Here is a 25,521-nt window from a genome sequence, read left to right as displayed (position 1 = left end):
GGAGTTGGCATATTTCATCCCGGTCCTGCTGATTGATCTGTTAATACGCAGATACGTCCCTACGCCCTATCTGGATCCTCGCCGGTGCCTCCCTCTATACGTCAATCCCGTCGAAAAACAAAATGAAAGTGTTTATTGCGTGGGGGGAGTCGCTCACGCCTCGCTCTCTCCGCAGCCGTTAGCCTTATCAGTAGGCAATCGCTTGGATATTAAAGCCGCCATTCCACTCATCACTTTCCCCCTCGACAGCACATATAACGACAGTCGGAACCTATCGGGAGAGCTGAAAGAAGACAGAAAAGCTGGAGGGGTGGGGGCGGAAGAAGGATGCACCTGATCCCTCTGCCGTCACCCTTTTCCAAACAGATAGGTCGCTATCAAAACCAATAATGTGACTCGCCAGCTCGGAGAAAGAAGAAGCACCGAGGAGCGGTGCACGATAAATTCATACGTGACCGCCCGCAGATGTGACTCGATGATACTCGTCAAAATTTACATCGTTGCACTATTGCAGCGCTACTATTTTATAGCAAAATAGGGGAAATGGGCATTTTATATTCAAATTAACATGGCAAAGAAATAAAAGGTAATCAAAATGATTTGTTATCCTCAAGCTATTCTGTGAATTTCAGGTTTGTCATTACAAAATTTTCGATTTGAGATTAGCACAACAACTGAGAGTATTTTATAAGTATTGTGTCGAGATATTGTCTTAAAAAAATCCGCTTTATGGTATGAATGGTGAATGCTATGTATAAAATAAAATAAACTAGCCTCGCCTTAGTCGTAGGCCTAAATCTTTGATACTCGGACGTTTGGTCGAAAGATGTTTGGTAGACGGGACGTTTGGTAGACGGGACGTTTGGTCGACCGGACGTTTGGTCGACCGGACGTTTGGTCGACCGGACGTTTGGTCGAACGGACGTTTGGTCGAACGGACGTTTGGTCGAACGGACGTTTGGTCGAACGGACGTTTGATCACCGGGTTGTTACTGTTGAAACCAGCTCTCAAAATTATAATCATGAGAGAGAGTGAGTTTAATATCTAAATATCTAATATTAAAATATCAACAGTAAACTCTCTGTCATAATTTGACAGCGAGCGAACCCGGCGACCAAACGTCCGGTCGACCAAACGTCTTTCGACGAAACCTCCGGTCACGAAATCTTGTGATGAATGCATCAAGAAAACCTGTCTCCATCTTGTTTTTTCTGGTTTTGTAATTGAGGGATCTCAAAAGCAAACACTTTCTCTGAAACTAGTACTTTTCGTGACATCAAACCCAATTCAAGTGCTGATGATGAAAGAACCGAAAAAGATCTGGTAAAAGAAAAGCATGGAGCCAATCTTTGGTCATTTCAGTGCTTATGCTCTCGCAGATGTGAGAAACACAGCATGAGTACGGAATTGTGAGTAGCTTATTAAACAATGGGATCGCTTCGCGAGTCTGTACCACGCTGCTTTTAGCAAAGTCATTAAAAATTTAGATTTTTGGCCTGCAATAATACATGATGACGAATAGGGATGAGATGAGACGGGAACTGCAGCTTTTCCGTTTAGCAATTAAATTTCCAGTGACATTTCCAGAAACAATTTCATGCAAATATTAGATGTGAATTCATTTGAGTTTTACCAGTGTGTAAATAAGAGGAGCAACCAAATTTTACTGTCGTATATATATGCTTCATCCTCTGCAAAGAGCTGTGGTAATGAATTTCAATATTGTTTTTTTTTGGTTTGTGAGAGAGATTATTTTAAGACCCAAGGCCACTTTGTACATTCCTCAATTCCTGTTTTTGCAGCCTGCCGATGACATCACTGCGGTCTCCAATCAGCGGTGCCAATCGTCCCGCATCCTCACATGATTTCAAGGCATGCTGTTCACAACGGGGTCCGGAGGGCTGCCAGGCCACCTTGCTGTTTATTCACCCCGATCGATCATTTCACGCAGATAAGCCAACACAACTCCCCCCACAACAAACCAACTGCTGTTATTCCGCCTAAAATCAACACGACCGGCGGCTGTGCGACAAAAGCACCAAAGCCACGTGGCAGGATTCTCTCTTTTTCTCGATGACTGACAATTACAAACATGTTGAAGGTAATAAAGTGCGCCAGTGGCCCTGATTCGGGCACGGCAACGGCGGCGGCGGCGTAATTAGCATGCGCCGAGGGTCTGCCGAAAGACCCTGCCTCTGATATCAAACACATTACAGGCTCCTTCCTCTTTCAAACGGAACCCGCATGACACTTTTATAATTGCATACCCCCCTTCCTTTTTCTTATTAGGGGGCCTTTTCGGAAGATGGCTCAATAATAAACCTTCACAAGTCCTTGCCTCTGCTGCACATATCTCAAAAAGTCGCAGTCCTTCTAATAAAGGTATTAGCAAAATGTGGCGCGTGCACCCCTGGGGGGGGCGTTAGATTAAAAATGTAAAGGCTGCTTGCCGAATCATAATGCATTTATATTGCGGGAATAAACGTCACACCTTTATTGCGATGAACTGTCATTTTTGTTCGAACTGTTTGAGATTTTAAAAGACAAAAGCGGGGCGCTGTGGCCTTGTTAATTGGGATGTATGGCCATAGAATTGCAGGACTATCAACTCCAATAGACAACACGGTCCCAATTAGTTAGATAAATGCTTCCCTGTTGACTGCTTTTTTTGGAGAATGCAGGGAAAAGGTGATGGAAAACGTCATTTATAAAATAGAAGGCAAATTTCTTGTTCCAATTGAAGGCGGTATGTGATTTAAAAGATTTGATTGTTATTGACAGTGCTCAAATCGTGGTGTTGGTAGTGGTCATTGTATGTAATTGTGTCTTTTGGGTGTGGGAGTGCAGTTTAAACAGATTGTTGACCATTGCTAAGAAAGATGAATTGCTCCATCAGCTAATCTTTTTTTCAAGGAAATGAATATGAAGATCATACGAGGGACAGGGGTTGCCGAAATGAACTAAAAGAGTTGTGTTACATCTCGAATAGACAAACGGCTCGAATTTAATCGAATACATTCCTCAAATATGACTCCGTTTAACTTTGCTTGCACTGTGGGTGCGTCAACTCTGACAAACAAAGTGCGTTCGTTTAACCATTTGTTAAGAGACAGCAGCATTGTAGTATTATTTCTGAAAGTACAAATAAAGACGTCATCTGCCATAGAGTATTCCCACTATTTAATGAACTATGGTCCTGTATACACATACACATACACACGCATTGGCATTGTAGCAGTTCCTTAGCTGGCTGCTTGATAAATAGATTGTGGCTGTTCTGACACTGGGTGGGGAATAAGCATTTGGGCATTGATAGGCGCTGACACCAATTCGTCACGGGCGGGAAGAGCGGCAGAGGCGGCAAATGACTCGCATTTTGACGTCGCCTCCAGTTGTGGCAGATACCCCATTGGATGTCAATCAATGACAATCGCTCAAAAATGATGGGATGGCGACGAACAATGAGCGAAGAGGGAAAACAAAGCAGATTGTGGCAAATTGTGCTTACTGGTCTCGTAATGTGCGGTGTAATCTCCAGTGACAATTGGGAGTAGGACAGATTATCGTTCGGGGTTTTGCGAACCTCCGTTGGATATTTTTAGGATTTCCGTCACAAGTAGCCACCAAGTAGCAACCTGTGTTGAGCAGATGCCAGGATTTATGATTGTCTATGGACTATTTCAAGGAATGCGTCTCATTTAATGAGTATCATTTTGCTAGATTCACTTCAGCACTGGAAAAATGAGTTGACTACTGTTACACACCAAACAGCACATGCCCAAAAATTATTATTGAATGTTATATACCATATTTTCACGACTATAAGGCATTATAAGGCGCACCCTCAATGAATGACATATTTTAATGTTTTTTCCATATATAAGGCGCACCGCATTGTAAGGCGCCCTGTCTATTTTGGAGAAAATTTAAGACTTTTAAGTGTGCCTTATAGTCGTGAAAATACAGTATATATATTTTTTCTTGAAATATTAAACATGGACATTTCAAGACATGCTCATTATACGGTATATATTTTTTTCTTTAAATATTAAACATGGTGTTTTGAGATTCAAATTGACATTTCAAGACATGCTCCTGAGTGACAAGCTGAGAAAACTGGAGTAGCCGGCTGCTGTCTGATGAGCGCCTACTGGGGGGAAAGCTTATTGGAGGAAAGGCCGGCGTTACACATACACACGGTGCGAACACCCACACGACTACTTCCCCACTGAGGCAACGATGACAGAGGCAGCCCTACCTGTCAGTGTGGCAGCAATTATCCTGCAGGCCCTCTCCACGGACCACCTGCTGCAAGTTTGCGCATTACTAACCACATCACTGAGCACATACATAGGCAGTGCGCGTACGAACCAACGAATGGACGCGCGTGCACGCACGGTTGGGCGAAAAGCACACCCGCCATGAGGGAACATACTCATGCGCGTGCATGCACGCCGCACGAATGAGCTTTTCATCCACAATTCGCTCTCTCCAAACTAATGACCCGAGCCAACGAGGTGTTGGCGCTGACATCCTGCTCAAGCCACGAGAAACACAAATCATTAGAATGATGCGTGAAGGAGTTCAAGCGCACATACACACGTATGAGTAATAACCTGGGCTGCTTCGACGCTGTTGAAGTAGTCTAAGGTGTACAAAGATTGCAAACAACCATGACGATTGAAGTCTAGTTGGTTCAATAAAACATTTCTCTGTATGCGATTGTCAACTTGGCAGGTTGGATTCTTGTCATGGAGTACCACAGTTTTTCTATTGTATTGAGATCCACGTTATTTTTTAAAAGGTCATGAGTCCATTGAGCATGTATTTTTTTTGCATAATGCATTGAAAAATGTTTCTTTCAACTGATTAGAGGGGAAATTTGTCAACATACACCTGCATATTCATGCTTAAATCGCTTGAATAAAGCCCTCTCTGAAGTTGAAATATATTCCGTTTTTTTTTAATTCAGGGGTTAAATGTTTTAAGTCTGTTGTTTTAAAGCTAATACATCCAATTCAAACATGCCAAAATACACATTGATTTTGGGGTGTGCATATTTCTTTGTAAGAAATTAAATTAATTCCAGAAAAAATATGTATAGGAAATGTTACGAGAACGGTTAATCACCAATTCGTCATTTTTTTCTTCTTTTTTGTACGCCAACGCTGAGGTCGGGCACGAATCGGGCCGCTGTTAACACAGGCGGGAGGGCAGGATATGAGCTCCAGTGAGTCAGAAGATAGTAAAAAAAAAAAAAAAAGACAGACGAGGCTTCCATTTTGGCTGCAGGGAAGGAATTGATCCGTTCCTCGCCGCCTGGCTGACTCGTGTTTCAGAAACAGCTTGACTGTACAAAACTGTGAAGGGTGATTTGAGCAAGGATTTAAGGGAAAAAAATGGGATGTGGATTTAGGGGGGGGGGGGCGTGTTCGGGTTGTGACCTCATTACTGAAAATTTGTTCCGACTGTCATTAGCAATCATAGCCACCGTCACTCATGTCGGGAGCGTTAGGAGGGGAAGGGGGGCATGAAAGACAGGGGTCTACAGGGGTTATGACAATTATCACAGTGTTTGACAACTAGTCAGGCTGTTGAAAGATTCTGCATGTTTTGCAATTGGGACAGTTTTGCCAGTAGGGGTCGTCGCTAAATCTTTCCTAGTGGAATTTTAGGAAAGAAGCACCTGTTGCGTCAATGTCAACGTGAAATGTATAGAAATGAATCGACAATAATTGAGAATTTGGTACTTTAGCCATTCCAATGCAAAAGCAGTCTTTTTTGCATGGAGTTGTCATGCGGCAAAAGCAAATGAAAGCTGGCTTTGCCGTCAGCTGCCAATCTAAGAGCCCTAAAAACCGCATAAAGTAACCCCGAACCGCCTCTCACTTCTCTCTATGTCTCGGCACGTCATCGACGAGCATCCTGGCGACGAGTCAGCCGGCAGCGCAGCTGTGAAGTGGTGGTGGGTGTAAAAGAAGAAGAAAAAAAAAGGACTCGACGCAAACGCCTCGCTCATCTGTCAACATTAGAAACCGTGACATTCACTTTAAGTTATTACTGCTGATATTATTGCCTGTTCTTCGTTTTTCATATTTGCGAAAGGTGCGTACAAAATAATTCCTAATTTATTCAATGTGCACTCGACGGACTCATTTCTTGAACGCAAGTTAGTATTTTTTGTTCACAAATAACTTTTTGGGTGATGTTTTGTGATCACGAATTAGTGATAAAATATATTGTATCCACAAATTTGTATCATGTGTATTCACAAATGATGTAATGTGTACTTTTTACTTTAAATGAGTATTTCAAGAACAGATTATTATATTTTGTGGAATAATGTGTATTCTGTGGGAACAAATGTGATCATAATCACATCAAGTTACCATTTTGTGATTCTAAATTGACATTTTGAGATCAATATTTGGACTTTGTCATTTCTGGGGCCTCATTAAACATAATAATCAAAACTGGTGAAGAGGAAGGAAAAAGTACCAGAAAAGAAATATTAGAAAATGCACATATGGAATTCTTTTTGACACCCACTCATCCCCAAATCAATCTTACAGCTCACTTACTCACAAATGATTTCTTTCAGGACCGGCAAGCTGCAATTCCGAGTTGCAGCGTGACGAATAAATCTATAAGCGGGCAGCGGCGGCGTGTATTCTAAAAAGCTGTTACATGCATACGGTCGGGGGGAAAAAACTCGTGTGATTGAAGTCGCCAGGCAGTTTGGATGTGAGCGCGTGAGCGAGGAGGCTCTTTTCTATTTTTTCACGGACACCTGTTGGGCTGCCACGGCTCATCTCGTCCTCATTTAGCCGTCTGTCAGGGCTCCGCGGGGCTGATTACAGCCAAGATCTGATTCCACTTGCACTGCTTATCAGTCTAATTAGGGCCCCTGGCAGGTGACTTTAAGAAAGTTGCCTGCGACGCCACTGTTTCAAGGCACGGTGATTTGTAGCGTCTGCTCTCAAGGCAGGAAATGCCAAGCGGGTGCCAAAATCTAAGAATGGAATGGCAGTCTGCTTGAATGATTCCACATTAACGTTGTTTTTCCCTTTCCTACACCAGTGTGAATTGTGAAAGGTTCACACAGTTATTAGCCATGTAGGCATTTCACTATACATATATCAGATTGGTCTTTACATAAAGTAAAATTGATGTTGGAATGCGCAATTGAATTTTGTTTTGGCTTTGATTTGTGGTGCCTTTGAGCAGTTGTGTTTCAAAAAATATGGCTTTTCCAATTGAAAGGTTGATTATCATTTGATGAAAATGGAAAATGAAGTAGCAGTGTCTCCACTCAGGCTCTCAACTCCTCAAATTGTATTTTGTGGCCACAAATTAGCATTTTGTGCTCATAAATGAGTATTTTGTGGCTATGAGTATGTCATTTCTACTCTTCACATTTGCTTTTGTTATAGTCATTTATATTTTACAAGCAGCGTACACCTATTTTATCGCTACAAATGATTTTGTGATCATAAATTAGTATTTCATGACCACCTTACACCAGTGGCGGGCCGTCAGGGCCTTCAAGGCCTTCTCTGCTGGCCTAAGAAATATCTGAATCATATATTATATTTTGTCCATCAATACTTATTAAATAATTCAAAATTGTCTGTTAGCTTCCTTTCATTGCTTTTCCCCCTGGTTGCACTGCTTCCAGATGTGTGTTTTCATATTGAAGCATTTAACCAATCACATTTCAGCCATTATTTGTTGCCAGAGTCAGAAATCTGCCTCAAGGCCTTCACAATCAGTTCTGCAGGCTCTGCTGCATTAAACAAGCATCGATAAGACTGTTGCTTTAACCAATCAGATTTCGAGTTGGCAACACCACAATGCCTCGTCGCAGGCGTAGGGATGCATCATCGCTTTCACCAACTATGATTGGCTAGTGATTAGCCAGAGCTACCAAACTATCTGTAGCGAGCTGCACAAGCAAATATAGTATTGTGTTGATTTAAAGCCATTTTCAAGACGGACTATGCCAGAAATACGACAGGACAGGCTCGACTTTCAGCATTAGCTTCGATGGCGATAGAAAAGAAGGAGGAAAGAAAGAAGGATGGATATTGTGTACAGTTAAAAAGGATTTTGGGGAAGTAAAATACGGCTATATTCCTAAATAATATTTCAATTGTATGAGGTTATTATTGATGATTTTTTATGTGTCGCAGCTGTAGCTGCAGTAGAGGTTGTATCGCCATAAAATAGTTTGAGAGTTGGATTGATTCTGATAGCTGAAAGCGTCACCAGGAAATTCACGGACCGCCACTACCTTACACCTATAGCAGCAATTTCATTCATTCTATTTTCAGTACTTATACCGCAAACATTGGTCTATTCATTAGAGAGTCACAACTGCCACTGTTAAGCTGGAAGTAATACATATATTCTTCTATTTTCACGGGGGAAAAACAGCTTTTTATCATCATCAACAATCATTAAATGGTACAATTTCCGCGGCAGACGACGGATCCTAAGAGGTCTCTATAATAAGTAGCTGCGAAAGACAAATGGTCGCAAATGACAGGAAATGGCGGGTAAAATGTGAGATGGTGGGAATTGATGAAGGAAGGGGTGGGGGGCAGGCTTTTACAAAAGGGGCGCAGGTTTCTCTAGGTAGTGTATCAGTCGCCTTTAAAAGGTCAGGAGTGTGCTATTCGCACATCCAGGTGCTAATGTAACACCTAACACACCTTTCACGCTCTCTCGCCCGCCTGGCGGCTTAGTGGACGAACTGTTGTTTTCTGAGAAATAATGCTCGGTAATCCCCATTCACGTGTCACCTTAACGCCGGGATCTAGCGTGCGGATGGCGCCGCCGGGGACAGTGGCGCACGCGCCTGTGAAATATACTTTGATTTGAAACTAGCGTGCAGAGAGGTGCTTCCGATCCAGACAGCCGCACGTCTGTCAACCGGCGTGGCAATCTAAAGCCAACAGCATTTTTTTCAATTAAAATTCAGCCCGACGCCAGACGATCCGCCGAGCACGTTTGGTGCGGTAAAAGGGATTTCGCCACGTGTATAAACGACCACTTTGGCGGCCGGTTGAACAAGTGAAGCTGAAATCCCATTCCAAGTCAATCCGAGGCGGATATTGGAGTTGAATTGAAAGGGCTCGGGTGTCCTTTAAAGCCAAGTCGGAGATAGAGACGAGTTATCGCCTCGGCGGAGAGCCCTGGGAGAGAGCGCGCTTCTCCGTAGGCGTCTGACCCCGCGTATGCAGGCCGCTGACCCGTGACACTCAGTCGCTATCGATTTGGGAGGAGGCTGAGGACAGAGAGAGGGCGAGGAAGGAGCCGCCAAAATCCCCTTTTAAAGCATATCCATCATTTGGTGTGCTTGTGCTTCCTTTTTCTGACCGAGGAATAGCAGGAAATGCTGGCTTGAAAAAGCAATACGCAAGGAAAGAGCATATAGGGGCAAATATCAATGGTTGTCATGGTTTCGTATTTGTATGGCTACATCATCAATAATTTGTGTGTCGTTGGATGCTTAGTTATTCATTCGCTACGAGTGATCATTCACCGCTAGCTCCTCTCGGTTTAAATGACGTGGACGAAGCGGCCAATGAGTTAATGAGTTGATTTCCTGTCAATACTACATTATTAAACACCTTTGACAATATTAACTGCCTATTTTGCACTGGGATGAAGTATATTTGAAAACAGTTCATCAACCATGTATCGACTTTGACTGGGTTGATACGGCATACCAAAAAGATTATTTATAGTGTTTGATTTCAATTTTATCCATGTTTTTTTTTAACTTGGTTTTTGTATTGAGTATTTTAACTGGTATTTTAAAAGTAATAATGCAACTATGTATGTAAATAAAAATGTCACCAAGGCTATTGTGCATATAAATATTAATTGTTGAGTTACGCAAAGCAGCTTTATGCTTATTTTCATTCAATTTTATAATAGCATCAAGTTAACAGATTTGAATATACATCTAAAATTTTAAATTGGAAATTTACTTGTTTACGTGTTGTTCAATCTTACAGTTTATGCCAAGTGCTTGAAAGTCATCAACATTCAAGTCTTTTTTAGAGGAAAAAGGGACTTGCATTTTTTCCAATCTATTATCTCGATCTTTAATTTAAAGTTGCCCAGCCTTCCTTTGACTTTCATCAAATTACAATCGACTAAAAATATTCTGTGATCGTTAAAGAGTATATTGCGATCATATAAAAGCTAGCCCTCTCCAGTTTCCTTCAACTTTTGACAAGCAGTCACGGGTGTGACTTTGTACGCCCTATTAGCACAACGGGACAATTTACACACGGTAAAAAAGCGACCACCAAAGAGCAGCGGAAAAGACCGTGCAAATTGCACAAAAGAAGTGGAAATTGAACATCTGTCTTCCTTTCAGGCTCATGCCAAAGAAAGATGTTGCTGCACCTGGTCATGAATTATAGACATGATGAGGGGGTGGAAGGAAAGCGGGGGGACAGGTTTGCAGGTGAATGAAAATGAGGGGAAGGGGCGCGCAATGCATCGCATGGACATCTGGAGACTGTCGCTGGGGTTCAGTTGGGTCAACGATAGCGGTGGCCAACTAACATCCGTTTCTAGGGCTCGAGTCTTTGCCAGTCAATCACAAGACACTTTGAGATAAATCCCGCCAACGCACTTGATCGTGGCCAACGTCTGTACGAATGCTAAAGCTACCTTAACACGTCAATTCGGATTTCTTTGCCAACATGTGACACAAATCCATTTTTTGCTTCCAAAGTGTGAACACTCCAATTCGGAGTTTTTTCACACCCAACATGGGCTCACTCAACTTGTAGAAATTGTATTCCTGAATGTGACTTATAGTCTGTTTTGGCGATTTGAACAGCTACACAACAAATACAATCTGAACTGGGTATTTATCACACACCCTCCGGAGTGAAGGTGGTCTAATTTACATCCTCGCCGTTTCCCGACAATGGCTTTTTTTCCATGTCGTCATTTTTCTTGGCTTTGTTGACTCGTGGAAGATCCATTTTTCATGTCCAATCGTGTTTTAGCCTTTGTGCTGCCACGTCAATCTAACGTGCCCGTGGCCTTTAGCGGTTAATGACAAATTTAAGCACCGAATTTTAGACACAAACGCATAACAAATCAGCCTTCGGTGGCAATGCATAAATGTGACGGGTTGACTTTAATTACTCAAAGGTGGTTTGACAAAGTAATGGTCATTGTACTTATTCATTATTTATGCCACGCTGCGTTTTCAGCCAACAAATATCAGTCAAATATTAATGCATTGGCTGCCATTGACGGCGATGGACATTATAGAAGCCTCGCCCAACCAAAAGATCATAAAATAATGACTCATATCTTTGTTTGCTTCTACTTATACTGCAATAATGGCATGTACACATCTGGACTAACATAAGAAGCAACCCAGCCCAATGTAGAGTGCAATTACATATTTCAAAAGCATATGCGGAAACAGAATTCAAGTATAATGACCTGAAAAACAGGCAAACGCGCTGCACATCCTCTATTGAAATACTGAAAGGGAACCTAAATTGTACACCACGATGGCAGACAGCTGTAATCCTTTGGTTAAAAAAAATAATATAATCATACTCTGGGAAAAAAAGGGGAGTACAAAAGCAGAAAATAGCGCTTTGAAGATGGGAAAGGCAGAAAATGTCACCCGCTCGCTTTGAAGCTCGCCGGCTCCCTTTTGTTTCTCTACACTTGTAGCTCAATAAAACCGCTGGCAGGGCAAAAGATGCGTGGGCCAATTAAGTGCACGGGCGCCATTAGAAGAAGAACATACATGATAAAAAGGATATATAAAAAAACACGTTCGCATATTGTTTGTGGAAACACCTGTATATTTCCATTGTTTACACCTGCACTAGTCAAAAAATATAAAGCATTAACAAGAGAATGACAAAAACAGGGCATGCTTATGTAACGCAAAGGAAGCTTTGTTTATGTTATGTATTACGTCCACGAAAGAGGTTAGAGTGAAGAGGGGCAATAATTTTGTATAGCAGCTGTCGTGTAGGTTTATAAAAATGGTGCTTTTATGGAAAGAGTAATTACGTAATGTGATGATAATTGAAGTTGGTTCCTGGTAAGTAATGCTCCAGGCAGTTAAACAGTGGACTGGGAGAGGCTTTTTTCATATTTAAACGTTATATTAACCATTTCATGGGACGTAAAAAAACTGATTCAACATATTTTAATTTGATATGGGGTAAATTATGCAGTATTAACAGATTTTTGGAAGTTTATGAACCTGTAAAGACAATAAATCGCTTGTTATGACGTTATATTCTCGTTCACTTCTTGATGAAGGGAGTTAAAGGTGCTACCTAGATGTTGGCAAGCTATGAAATATTGGAGTGATTTGAGACGATTCATTTAGACCAGGGGTGTCAGACTCGGGTTGGTTCGCGGGCCGCGTTAACGTCAACTCGATTTCATGTGGGCCGGACAATTTTAGATATAATATTTAGATTTTTTTAAATAAATGGATTAAAAGTGGATTAAAAGCCCTGAATATTTAGGTTTTTATAGATCTAAAACAATGTTTATTTAAGCTTTTTTAAAATATATTTTTAGATTTTACAAAATGATTTTTGAACTAAAAACACAGAAAAAAATGATTAAAAAATTACAATTATTGATTTAAAAGGGGGAAAATCAGTAAATGTAATATAGATCTATACTCTTCATTTTAATTTGATCCTGAAACAGAAAGTCGGCACTCATGATTTACTTTCCCGGGCCACACAAAATGATGCGGCGGGCCAGACTTGGCCCCCGGGCCGCCACTTTGACACCTGATTTAGACCATGGCTTTTGAATTATTTTCCGTCGCACACTACGTTGGAGTTATGGTTTCCTTCAGAGGCTCATTTAGGGCTGACACAATTCATGAACTAATCAACTAATAATTGATGATAAAATGAATTATGGTTTTGATAGTCGATTAATCTTGAGACATTGTTGACCTAAGAATTGCTCTTTTTTAGACATCCTACTGAATGGGGGAATGTTTCAAACTTTATATTAACTGACAACAATGGATTTCCAATTGATTTAAACAATTAAAAATGGAAAAAGCACAGTATTTTATTTTTCTTGATTTTTTAAAATTAATTTGACATTTAACTTCGATATACCATCAAAACTATCTCTTTAAATTCATAACATTTTTTTTAAAACAGTCAGACACACTATGTCTCACTCCCAGACACATTTTCATAAATAGATTGAGTTTTGCTGCATACAATTTTGAAGCGTATCGCTTTCCATCATCCCACGCTGTATCACTTATCGCAGTCTGAGGTTTTCACGTTTTAAGTGTGTTTAAAAAGTGTGTTTCTAATCATTTTAAACACGTTTGAAGCATGTGGGAGAGGTACTTTGAGGCCGACACCGTGACCTCCCGAAGGTCAGCGCTATTCAGTTGTGGGTGCCAATGTTTCTGGCATTGTCCCTGGTGGGTGGCGTTAACGATTTACAGCGTGTTAACGTCATTTTCCCCTCCCGCCAAGTTGGACGGGGGGCGTGATTGAATCAGCACTACATGAAGCCCTTCCGTGAACTCCTCCAGAAGATCATCTTCGCAGCTTCTTTCAATTTGGCATACTGGGGCAGGGGGGGGGGGATGTTGCATTTCTGATATCATTACATTATGAGTCATAGCAGGAGATGGGGAGATGCTCGTTTACGGGGCTGTTTGTACGAGCCGCTTCATAATGCAGCAAAAAAAGGGAAAAAAAGAAAAGCGGTGTACAAGAACCCGCTGCTCTCCACATGGTGAGAGCCATCAGCGAGGCGGCGTTCGATGCGGGAAGATGAAGGGCGGGGGGAACAGAAGAGATGAAGGCTGAGAGGGTCGGCACAGAGCAAAAAAAAAGGAAAAAAAATAGGTGGGAGCCGGTGGGGGCCACCACTGAAGAGGAGGTTGGATTTTCTGCTCAACATGGTGCTTTAATCCCACCGTCTCTCTTCTGCTCCTCCAATCTATGGAGCCGTGACAAAAACTCAAGGAGACTACTAAACATAGTATAGAAGGGGCCTCATGCAACGAGCTTTAAAGTAATGGCGAGATTGGATGCTGTTGCTTTGTTACTTGGGTGCTGGGGAGGATTCTATTGGCCATTACAGTCTAAAAATGGGAAGATTTGGCCCGATTTTCACTAACGTAAAAGTAGCGTTACTTCAAAAATAATGTTATCAAGTAAAAGTAGCCATCCAAAAAAAAGTACTCATGTCCAAATAGAAAAGTATTTGGTAAAAAGGAATACTAAAGTCACGAGTGGCTGCTTACAATGTGAAATTAATTTTAAACAATGGCAATATTTTGTTTCACAGCACAACATCATCAATATGAAATGGTTTTATACTCTACTATAACTTAATGCATGGCCAAATGAGACCAAAACGTAAAATCATACAAAATTGGGACTTAAAATCTGAAGAAATGAACAGGTAAACTGTCCAAAGAGAATAAATGCCTTGTAGTGGAAAAAACAGATCGGCAGCCATTAGTGTGCTTTTAGGAAATGTCAGCAGTGCTCTACATTAAATAGTTGATTTTTTTGTGGTAATTTAAAGATGGTGCGTGATTGAAAAGGCCTTCTGAATGCAAGTTTGTGTGTAATCATGTGATTGCATTGTTATGTCTGATTTATCGAAGGGAGTCGTGTGATTACTGTTGCCAAAAAAGTCAGAATTAAGGCGTGGTATAACTGTTAGAAGTAAATTTTGACTCAGGTAAATGTAACGCATTACTACCCACATATCATTTTTCTAAAAAAGAGGTCATTACAAGCCAGTCAGTCAATTTTTATGAACTAAAATTAAGATGAGGACAAAGCCTCCTCCCGCATGAAAAATTGTTCAACAACGGCAATTCTGGCTGCCATCCAAGAGCTCAATTCCAACATTTGGTGTCGCGTAACACCGAGTCCCGGCGAATTGGAACACTTCGCAGCAAATAAAAGCGCTTGATAATTAGCTTTGCTTGCACAATCTCAGCGAGTGTGAATCTTCAGAGACATTTGCATCTGCAAATGTTTTCAATCAAGCAGAATCATAATGAGGATAAATAAACAACCAACATCCACTGAAGATTAGCCGTGTATAATACTGTGGAGAAAATGCCTCCCACTCGGTCGTAGTCCTTCTATAGATTGATTTAATAATTACGCTGAGGATTTGGAGAGATTGCCTGCAAAAGCTGGCACTAGGGTTAATACCAGAAACCCAGTAAGAGTTGTATGTGGGAATCCCAGAAAAGGTGGGATTGAGGGTTCCACATTTTTCATCATCTTTTCCTGCCCAGTTGCATTGACATTGATAGTCCATATCTGACTCATAAGTGACCTAACGCTTGCGTCAGCAATAGCCACCTTCATATAAATCCGATTTTTTCTCATCGCCGATCTTTTTAGAGGTCGATTAGACCACAGGTGTCAAAGTGGCGGCCCAGGGGCCAAATCTGGCCCGCCGCATCATTTTGTGCGGCCCGAGAAAGTAAATCATGAGTGCCGACTTTCTGTTTTAGGATCAAATTAAAGTGAAGAGTATAGATGTATATTAAATTTCCTGATTTTCTTCCTTTTAAATCAATAATTGTAATTTTTTAATCATTTTTTTCTGTGTTTTTAGTTCAAAAATCATTTTGTAAAATCTAAAAATATATTTTAAAAAAAGCTAAAATAAACATTGTTTTAGATCTATAAAAACTGAATATTCAGGGCCTTTAATCTAGTTCATTTAATCCATTTATAAAAACAAAATCTCAATATTATATCTAAAATGGTCCGGCCCACATGAAATCGAGTTGACGTTAAAGCAACCCGAGTCTGACACCCTTGGATTAGACCGTCCTTTTTACGATCTGGCCATAGCTAGCTTGTCTTGTTCAGATAGTCAATCAGGTAAATTTGATTCACTTTGACTCGAGGGTGTCAAGGTTATGTACACATTAATGCAATAATTAAAGCAATACAACATACAAAGATTTTTCTTCTTTTGCTTCAATCACAACATGCAAATTCACCCAACATTCGTTTTTTTAGTGTCCCCGGTTCGCTTTGTTTTATCACCTTTGTCATCGATCTCCCGCCATTGGCAGATCGCTCGACTTCCTCCACTAGAAACGGTTTTCAATTATTCATGACTATTTGGCCGCAAATACCTCCGAGGTGGAATTAGCAAACAAACAATGCCAGGCGACACTAATCCCCATCTACGGGTGAAGATCCTTTAATGCACTAGAGATGCGCCTGGCTGTTGACAGGCACCTGTTACTGTCTCGAGCCGCTTCGCAACAGCGACTTTGACACACTAACGTGTTTACAGAAGCAACGTGGAGGTGAACACTCGAAAGTGTTGGAGAGGAGGAACTAGAAGAAGGAGCGCACGGGGAAATGGCTAAGGGAGGAGGAGGAACATGAGTGATGAGGATAAACGGGATAAAAGGAAGCTAAAGACACTGCCCAAATCATTAATCGTCTGGAACGTTCTCAGCTTCTTGATACAATAGAAAGGTTTCCACATGACAACTTTCCTGCATACAATGAAAGCATGTTTGATTAGAGCGCTCTCTTTACAAACTTTAAAAAGACGGGATTCCCAAAGTAGCTTTTTTTTTAATAACTGTTAGAAACAACTCCCTGGGGAGAGGAAAAGAAGACTCCGATTGGGATGAAGCATCCCAGTGCTTATACGATCACCAACTACAAGTGCTCGAGTTTCAGCACATTTGTGTCGTGTTTTCGGAGACTAAATGTCACCAATAAGCACAGATGGAAAAACTACTTCCAAATGTTGTAAAATAAAATCACACGGGGTTACTCCAAGCAGTAGTTCAAATGATATACAATCTAATAAATAAGTGACTTCTGCGCACATAAAAGTGGTTTCTGGTGGGCCAAAATGGACGAAATCTCAACCAATTAGAACAGCGATTGCTCAACTAATCAGAACAGGGAATTGAATGAGATTGAAGGAAAGATGTTTTGAGCAAACAAGAAAACATATTTGTACTCAACCATTCATTTTCCATACCGCTTATCCTCACAATGGTCGCAGAGATACCCCGAATTGGTCGCCAGCCAATCACAGGGCCCCCAAATTTAAATCAAAGTCCTAATTCGCCACTTTCAATCACTAACCTATTCTAAAATAAAGTCAAAATAGCAAGAAAAATGACAATCGTTCCCAATGCAAGGTACACGGTCGATTGGTCGCCGGTCTTTTGGTCGCCCGGAAGGTAAGTGATAATTACCATTTAAATCGTTGCTCAAATTCCCTAAATACAAACTGCGAATTACTATTTAGTCATATTTGATGCCCTAGTAATTATTAGGCTAAAGAAAAGGTCAAAATTTCCCGTAGAACGTGTTGTTTTACCTTGTTTTGTCGCCGGTCTTTTGGTCGCCGGTCTTTTGGTCACCCGTTGTCGCGGTTGGGGCGACCAAAAGACCGAGGACCAATTGACCGCACACGCAATGCAAAACTACCATGTGCTCCGTTTCCGAATTCTCTCAAACGACCGGTACGCAGAAAGAAAAACTTTGCCCGGCTACAAGCAGCAACACGTGTTCTTCCCTTCATACGGCTCGCATTTGTCAGCTCATCAATGCATAAACGATAGAGAAGACGGAAAATGCGGTCCACGTCGTATGGCATTAGCGTCACCGTACGTCAATGTGTGTGTGCATCTGTCTGTCTTTGTGCGTTACGTGTGTGTGCCCTCCAGCAGACGACGGATGATGCAAAAGAGGATGGAGTGTAAGACACACACGCACACACAAACGCTGGCCGCTATCGAACATACACACACACACACACACTCAGACAGCCATGGGCGATGGAGGAGAAGAGACCGAGGAAGACTTTGATCACCGAACTGAGCACATTCAAGCACTCAAGCAGAAAGAGTGGTAGCCAGTGATGGGGAGGAGAGTGCCCAAGGAGAGAGGAGAAGAAGGAGCCTTGTTTTTTGACCTCTATGCTCATTGATACGGGCGTTCGGGGAGCGGACACAGGGCTGTGTTTTCGATTTAAAAAAAAATAAAAATAAAAACTCCATTTCGCTAGAGCCCATGACGCGGACAACAGCCGAAATGTAGGCGAGAAAATGTAATTCTCACTTTGTTTCTTTCAGCCTCTGGTGGTTTGTTGGTTCAGAGCGGTAAAATATCACAACGGCGAGATGGAACGCCGGCAGCTCAGATGGGCCACAACCGGCGGTCCCAACACGGGCGCTTTTGTAAAGCTCGCTTGATGAAGCGCTGCGCTGTTTTCGCGAAAGAGAGGGCAGGTAATTATCATTGGCATTTTGACAAGTGTTTGCCACAGTGAAGGTCAACTCTGCCTGCGTGGGAGATCTACGCTAATATGCTCAGCTGGAAGAAGACCAGCACTCAAACAGCGGCCGCCATTAACGCGGGTGCGACTGTTGCGTTTTTTACAGCAAAAACAGCCTGTTCCTATACCTGCTTGCGTTGATAAGCAGATCAGAGCTACCTTTAAATATGGTAACGTTTGACAATTAACCAGAGACGGGAGCGGCTGTTTTCAGGATCAATTTGATTTTTTTCTTTACTAACTACCAACACATGCAGTAACACCTCGTTTATCGCAGTTATTAGGTTCCATGACCTGCCGCAATAGGTGAAGAACCTTCGATGTAGTCGACTATGCACACTAGTGGCCAGAGATGTAGTTAGCAAATATGACATGCCTTTTTCCCCCTATTTCATGCTTGTATTATTGAACCTACACAATCAACTTTTCATGTATAGACTTTGAATCCAATGCAGTTTTTGCAAATGTAGCTGTAGCTGTAGCTTGGCCTTTGCAAATTAGCTCATTTATGAAAAAAGGACTCTTAACACTAATTTTGTCCTCTGGCAAAAGCCAAATAGGAAAATAATGCTTTAGCACCATCTTGAGGCTAAGAGGTCAGATAGAAACAAAATTATTTTTTCTTTTTTTTAAAAGGAAAAAAAGAAAAATGTTTTATTTAATAGTTTCTGTGACTACATATTCACACAACACAATATCCGTCTAAATAAGCTTGCTCTCCCATTGGTCTTTCCCGAAAAATGGTTGATCCGTAGCCTAATTTGAACATCTCCATATTTCCATGACACTCCGGACCGCAAAACCCTTTGAGGCATGCGTTGGTTATATAATCGCTAGATGAGCCAGGCCAATATATCCGCACGAAGGACAAGGGCAAACACCAGGCTGCGGGGAGTTCCGAAGAAGACTGGGAGTTAAGTCAGGGGTAGCTGGGCGAGGACGTTCCTATTGTCTTGCCTGTCACGCCCGGGCGACCCCCAGAGCCCCTCAGAGGCCACAAAGGCCCCAAGAGGCCAGACCGAAGCAATGAGTTTGCCGGCCCCCGGGCCGTGAGAACCTCGGCCTCCGGTCAATGAAGGCTGAGAGGCAGGGGACCCTGAGAGCAAGTGGCTGAGCCATCTGGAGCAAGAGACCAAGAGACCAAGAGACCCTGACACACGGCTGTCACCCCAGGGAGGCGGACAGAGACACGGACACAGACAATGTCCTCCCCCGTGTTGCTTCCTCACACTTCAGCGATGACAGAAAGGAGATCCGTGAGAGTGAGCTTATTATTCAAACGGGTAGAAAGACGTGTTCCTAAAAGGCGACGCGTGATGGAAAATCCACTGACCAGGAAGAGAGGAAAATGCCCTCCACCCAATGAAAGCCAATGACAATACAGTGAACCATGCCTATTCACGGTTCATTATTACTAAATCCATCCATCTCTTGCTTTCTTCTCTCAAGCTTGTCCTCAATTACCAGCTCAAAACTGAAATACCACAAAGGGGGCAAGAAGCAGGGAGGTAATAGTGTCAGGAAAGCATATCATGATAAATGGTGGAAGTCTGGGAGAAGCTTCGCAATCGTGAAAAAATGGCAAGATTTTGTAAAACTTACTGTGACTATGTCCAACTGTTGATTACTAACGGAACTGCAAAGATTAAAATTGATGTAAATTTTTTGATTTTGTAAAACTTACTGTGCCGATGTCCAACTGTTGATTACTAATGGAACTGCGAAGATTAAAATGTATGTAAATTTTTCCTCTTGGAAGAAGAGTGCTTCATTGAAATTTGGAATTTGAGGAAAATTTAGGTTATTTTTATTTCCTCTTTTTTCCATTTGATAATCATCGAACACTACATTCCACGGTCCTTGAACCAACTAAGTTGAAACTCTTACAAGGTACAAGGCTTAAAATTGGCCTCTAAAAATATTTCAAAAAATATTTTCCGTCACGATTTCAAATTGCACTGTGACCCCTTCAATGTAAAGAAAATACGAGGGAAATAAACAGGAACGGAAACATAAACAAGAAGCAAAGCGCCATCTACCATCTCATAAAACAGTTGCTTTTATGAAGCATAGCGAGACTAAGAAGACGCTACAAGTCCAACAGTTTAACAGTAGGCTGCTCAAATAACTCATTTGGACGGCACCGTATGAACACGGCTGCAGAAAAATAAAAATCTCCCCCAAACAAAAACGCAGCCACGGACTCACACAACGCCTTGTATTTTCGATAAAGCGGCAGCTTTTCCCTTTTGTTTTGCAGCCGAGCAGGGATTAGGCGACGCGCGTCTTTGTCCTGTGGTTTTCCAGTTGAGCAGAACACAAGAGCCTCTACCTCCGCTAATACAGTCAGACCTCCCAGCAGGCCTTTCACCGACGCAGTCGCTAAGAACCTGCTGCCCAAAAGATGCTTTTCAATGAGTTATCAAATCTCCTCAATACTGTCCGCGCCTTTCAAACGAGTCTCTTTGTCTCGTCCTTTCAATGGGGCATTGAAGGCATCAAATGGAAAGTGATGGGCAGATAGATGGACAGCGGTATGCGGCGGAGCCATATTAACCTCCGTCAGACAATGGCAACCCGGTTACAGTCAAGGTAGCGCTGGCGCGCTGTGTTTCTCTATCAGGACATTTACACTCGCAAAAAAAACACAGAAAAACTGGGCCAGGACAAGAAAAGACTACATTGTAACATACACAAGCTGTTTTGAAAAACAGTCTTCAATAGAAAACGCACTTAAGTTTCAATGACGCTTTGCCGAGATGCAACATTGTAAAAACCGCTTTCATTTAGGGAGTAGCAGTAACGGAAATACAACTACCGTATTTTGCTGCTTGCCCGGGTATATTAAACGGCAAGGGTATATTAAATGGCGCACAAACGGGAAGGTACGATCCACTACGCACTCTTTATGCCGTGGCGGGGTGCATCAACGTTTTGCAGACTAAAACTACTTACAGCTCAGGTTAAAACTACTTACTGCTGAATAAAGTCTGACTTGGAATTTTAATGAACTTAAGTATCTATAATTATGCCCCCATGAACACCATACAAATCTTGCCAAAAAAGCTGAGTTGCCGTTTAATTTACCCAAACGGCAAAATACGGTAATGCCCAATCCTATCATAAAAAGATGAAAATAAAAACACTTTCGCCCCAAAATCTGGATGCCCTGATGAGAAAAAAATGATGGACACAGCTAAACCCGAAAATATGTCTCCACCCACGTAGATATCACGAGCTGCCATTAAATCTCACAAGACCGTCTACAATAAGGATTCCCAACCAGTGGATTAGATGAAGTCACCTGTAAATTTCATCAAGGTCTTGATTCACTTTATGTCCTACAACTATCATAAAACACGCTCTACCCTTCTGACAGCCACCTATTAAATGCAGTTTTAGTGCGTGTGATGCTGGGCAAACAAAAAAAAAGACTATATTTGCTGTTCCGAGAGTGCCATCGGGCATGCTGTGCAGGCTCCCAGCGGCAGCTTGAGCCCAGAATGCAGCACGGGCTTTTGACGAGTTCATTAGGAGGCCACGCCATTTATGCACAGTCACACATAAGGCAAAGGTCAGTCGGGATTACCCAGGTGGCCCCTGCGAGCGGGCTTCAGTTTGATTTTCAGATTCCACTTAAAGCATGCTGCTACTTTACGACGTGGTAACTACTTTACAAAGAAAACACATTCACACACACTGGAAGGACAAATGCTACTCCATACTCTGGTCATGTCGTGATGGGGAAATATGGTCGAGCAGATATTCCGAGCACTGATGCAAAGGAACAGGACCAGAACGGTGCATACTCTCTTTTCGCATCGTTGCTAATACGAAAGAGGGTGAGATGGCAAGTCTCCTCTATTTTCACACTAAATGGAGGTGGCCAACAAGGTGGACAGGAAATGAAGCTCGGGGATGGTTTGATCTTAAGGTCAGCGGACGCACAAATGAAGCGGTTTAATATTTCATCCTCGTCGAGGCTCCACGTCCGTTGTGAATAACGACGACCAATTAGGAGCGGCGGCCGGTTTGAACGGTTAGCAATTGCTATTCAGGTGGGTCGAGATTCATAATTCATCAACATGGGTCAGGCGGACGATGGTGTTGACTTAACATTTGGGCTGACATTTCAGCCCCGCTCACGCCTTTCATTAGCGCTCGCTACACGCCGTCTCATCAAAGTCTATCAAAGCGGAGAGGGGATTGGTTGTAAGGAAGAAATGGATGAAAATGGCAACCTTGTGACCAATGGCTCTTTTACAATGGCTGGGGCTGGGCTGCAGAAAACCCACAGGACATTGAATGCATCAGTCCGTAAAAGTAAATGGACGTGTATTATATTTTAACCATGGATATATGGGTCATTGTGAACGTCGTTTTAGAAGCGGTATGTCGGCGGACAGACAATATTTTAGGTTTTATGCCTTTGTTAAACAAATACAGCAAACAAAAGCATGATAGCGTTGGTGTACTATGATTATACGCACTGTAATCTTTCACAAAAAGCCTATTTTCTCATGAACGCAGTGAACTAAATTAATATCATTGTGCATCATCGTCCCTAAAAACAAACAATATAGCGAGAAAGAACCATGTATGGCACGAAATTGTATGGCTAACCTTATTCATAACCAGTGATAAAATCTCATCACACTGCATTTTACGAGTGGGGGGAAAAATACATGCAATAAAAATGGTAGAGTTGACTTACCTCATTCATAGTAAATTGGATAAATATATATTTAAAGCCATATGCCTATATTTTGTGTGCAATAGTGCAAACTTCATCTCATGTATATTTCAGAACAGACAACACATTTCATTATAAATAACAATAACAAACATACAGACCGGCTAATGAATAAATAACATGTTTGTGTGCAGTGTCAAAATTGGATCTAAACGTTGAGTAATAGTGCACCATAATCCCTATAAAGATGGGCTTTTCATAACGTATTTCAGCATTTATTAAATAAATAAATAAAATAGTAACATGAATTCACCAATTTTAGTTACTAGTATCTAATTTGACATCGGTTAACTCTTTAAGTGACATTAATTTTCATTGGGAATTTAATTCCTATATGTTCAAATAAATAAGTCGTCTCTCCTAGTTATTGGCCAGCCAAATGAGTTACATTTTTCATTCTATATCCTTCCATTTGTCTTAATAAAAAGAACAAATAGTGTTCTTTACGCGGCCATTGTGTGGAAAGTGGATGTGCCTCCTCAGTAATGGATGGTCATCTGTCACCGCGGTGTTAATAATCTTCAGCGATCAGCGGTTCGTCATGTACGAGCATGAGAAGCGGCCATATCAGAAGAGACTAATCTGTGTCCTCATTTGCTCAAGCGGCGATTTGACAGCACGCGTGACGGATGTACTGTACCGAGTGATATAGTCTGGTGGTCTCCTACCTGCCACTTGCACCACGTCTGCTGTGGTCACGTTGCCGGGGTTGGGCCCGACCCGGAAAGTCAACGCCGGTCCGAGGACGCTGCGGGAAAACAGACAAAATGGCGTTAATGTTACAGTTCAAACCTGGAGGAATAGCAACCAAAAAAAGCAAGCTTCATCTTTTCTCTGACGGTGCAAAAAATGCTAAAAAGTAGCTTGGCTCCATTTAACCTTCAGGAACCCGCCTATGTATGTACATACACTCTCTGCAATTACTCTCAGCTGTCTGGTCAGGAGTCAGCGGTGGACTTGTCTCTCCCTGGAGCAGAATAAATGTTTAAAGGTCCCTGAGCTTGGCCGTCAACTTAAGGCTAACAACCGTGCTCTCGGAGTGTTTCGAACTCCCTACGGTGCACAGGGAAAAGGGGGTAAAAAAAAAATGGATCTGATGGATGGGTATTGCATTTGTGAGCATATTAAAACCCCAAATGAATACATATGTCAGTGCCTTGAGACAGTAAGTGAATTTGGTCACCCGAACGCTAAGATTATATTGATACAGTTGAATGGTTTTCATTTAAATGTCTGTTATGTGTCGCTGATGTTATGGTAGGTATATTTGTCTGACTTTAAAGAGTGCAAAGGGTTCGCCCCAAGTCAGCTGGGATAAGCTCCAGCACCCCTGAGAAGGGTAGGTGGTATTGAAAATGGGGCGTTGGGGAGATGTAACATAATTGTCAAAAAGGGTTTGTATGAATTAGGCTTAGGTGAAACATGATTGTGTTGAATGTGTTAGTATTATTGGCTTAAATTGCTTACAGGCATTTAAATCGAACTATAAAAGATTTTGTAATATCCCAAATATTGTAGTATCTTTGCCCAAAGAATTGATGGCGTATGGTCATGTAATTTGTCATTGACACAGCTACACAAAAGAAACCAGTGGGTAGTTTTCTGTAAAAACAACAACAACAAACCATCATAAAAGAACTACATCTTAACAGTTGTTTTACACCAAGTGGCTTTAAAAACATCATTTTCATCTCCATAAAATTTCCTGTCAGTAAAACACTACACTGCTTTTAACAGGTGTTTTACACACTTTGCCCGCTTTTTAACTGTAATAATCTGGTAAATTCAGATGCCAGTATTTTTTGGGATGAAAACACACCATCTCTTAAATATATCGGGTCACTCGTATGGTTACGCCCAACTGTCGGAGGACATCGACGATAGCTGCAGGAGTTCTTCGCCATAAACTCTCTCCACCATCAGTCACCTGCCCGCTCCCAGGGCTGCGAGCAAAATATGAGCCAATACTTGCGGACAGATGGACCCAGCCATGCAATGATTTGTGAACACCATCCCTGTCATACGTGCGCACGCACACCCTTCCTTCTAAGGGGGGAAAAATGCCCTTTACTAATGCTTCACCTGGGTTCTGTTTGCTCTGGTAAATGTCAATATTTCCACAATCTTTACCCTGGCTTCCAATCCCCAAAGCCACAACAGCATCTCAAATTGAACCGATTCCCCCACATTTAAATGAACTAAAGGGATAAACACAAGCGCTGTTGTATTGGTGGTTTTTGGGGGGGTTGGTCGCAGTCAAGGATGATACGCTATCTAGAGGACTTCACACTTTTTCTCCTGTGTTATCGGGTGTGTAAGCACGGGCTTCACGTTAGCTCCGCTGGCCGGATGTGATTAGTGTGGGTGTGCAAACTAGTGGCCAAGCGGATTGTGTGAGTGTCCC

The 25,521-nt window shown here is 42.0% G+C and overlaps 1 protein-coding gene across 1 annotated transcript in view; it reads right to left on the bottom strand.

Annotated features, from left to right (window-relative positions):
- ptprn2 (protein tyrosine phosphatase receptor type N2) overlaps nt 1-25,521 on the bottom strand; it is a 108,967-nt gene that overhangs the window by 64,706 nt on the left and 18,740 nt on the right. Inside the window, exon 10 of the mRNA XM_077624024.1 lies at nt 23,786-23,865. Coding sequence (XP_077480150.1) covers nt 23,786-23,865 — 80 coding nt within the window. The remainder of the gene's footprint in view (nt 1-23,785; nt 23,866-25,521) is intronic.

The sequence above is a fragment of the Stigmatopora argus genome, chromosome 17, assembly GCF_051989625.1.
Source record: "Stigmatopora argus isolate UIUO_Sarg chromosome 17, RoL_Sarg_1.0, whole genome shotgun sequence".
Lineage (NCBI taxonomy): Eukaryota > Metazoa > Chordata > Actinopteri > Syngnathiformes > Syngnathidae > Stigmatopora > Stigmatopora argus.
The sequence above is the reverse complement of the archived record's forward strand: the minus strand, read 5'-3'. Positions and strand labels throughout refer to the sequence as shown.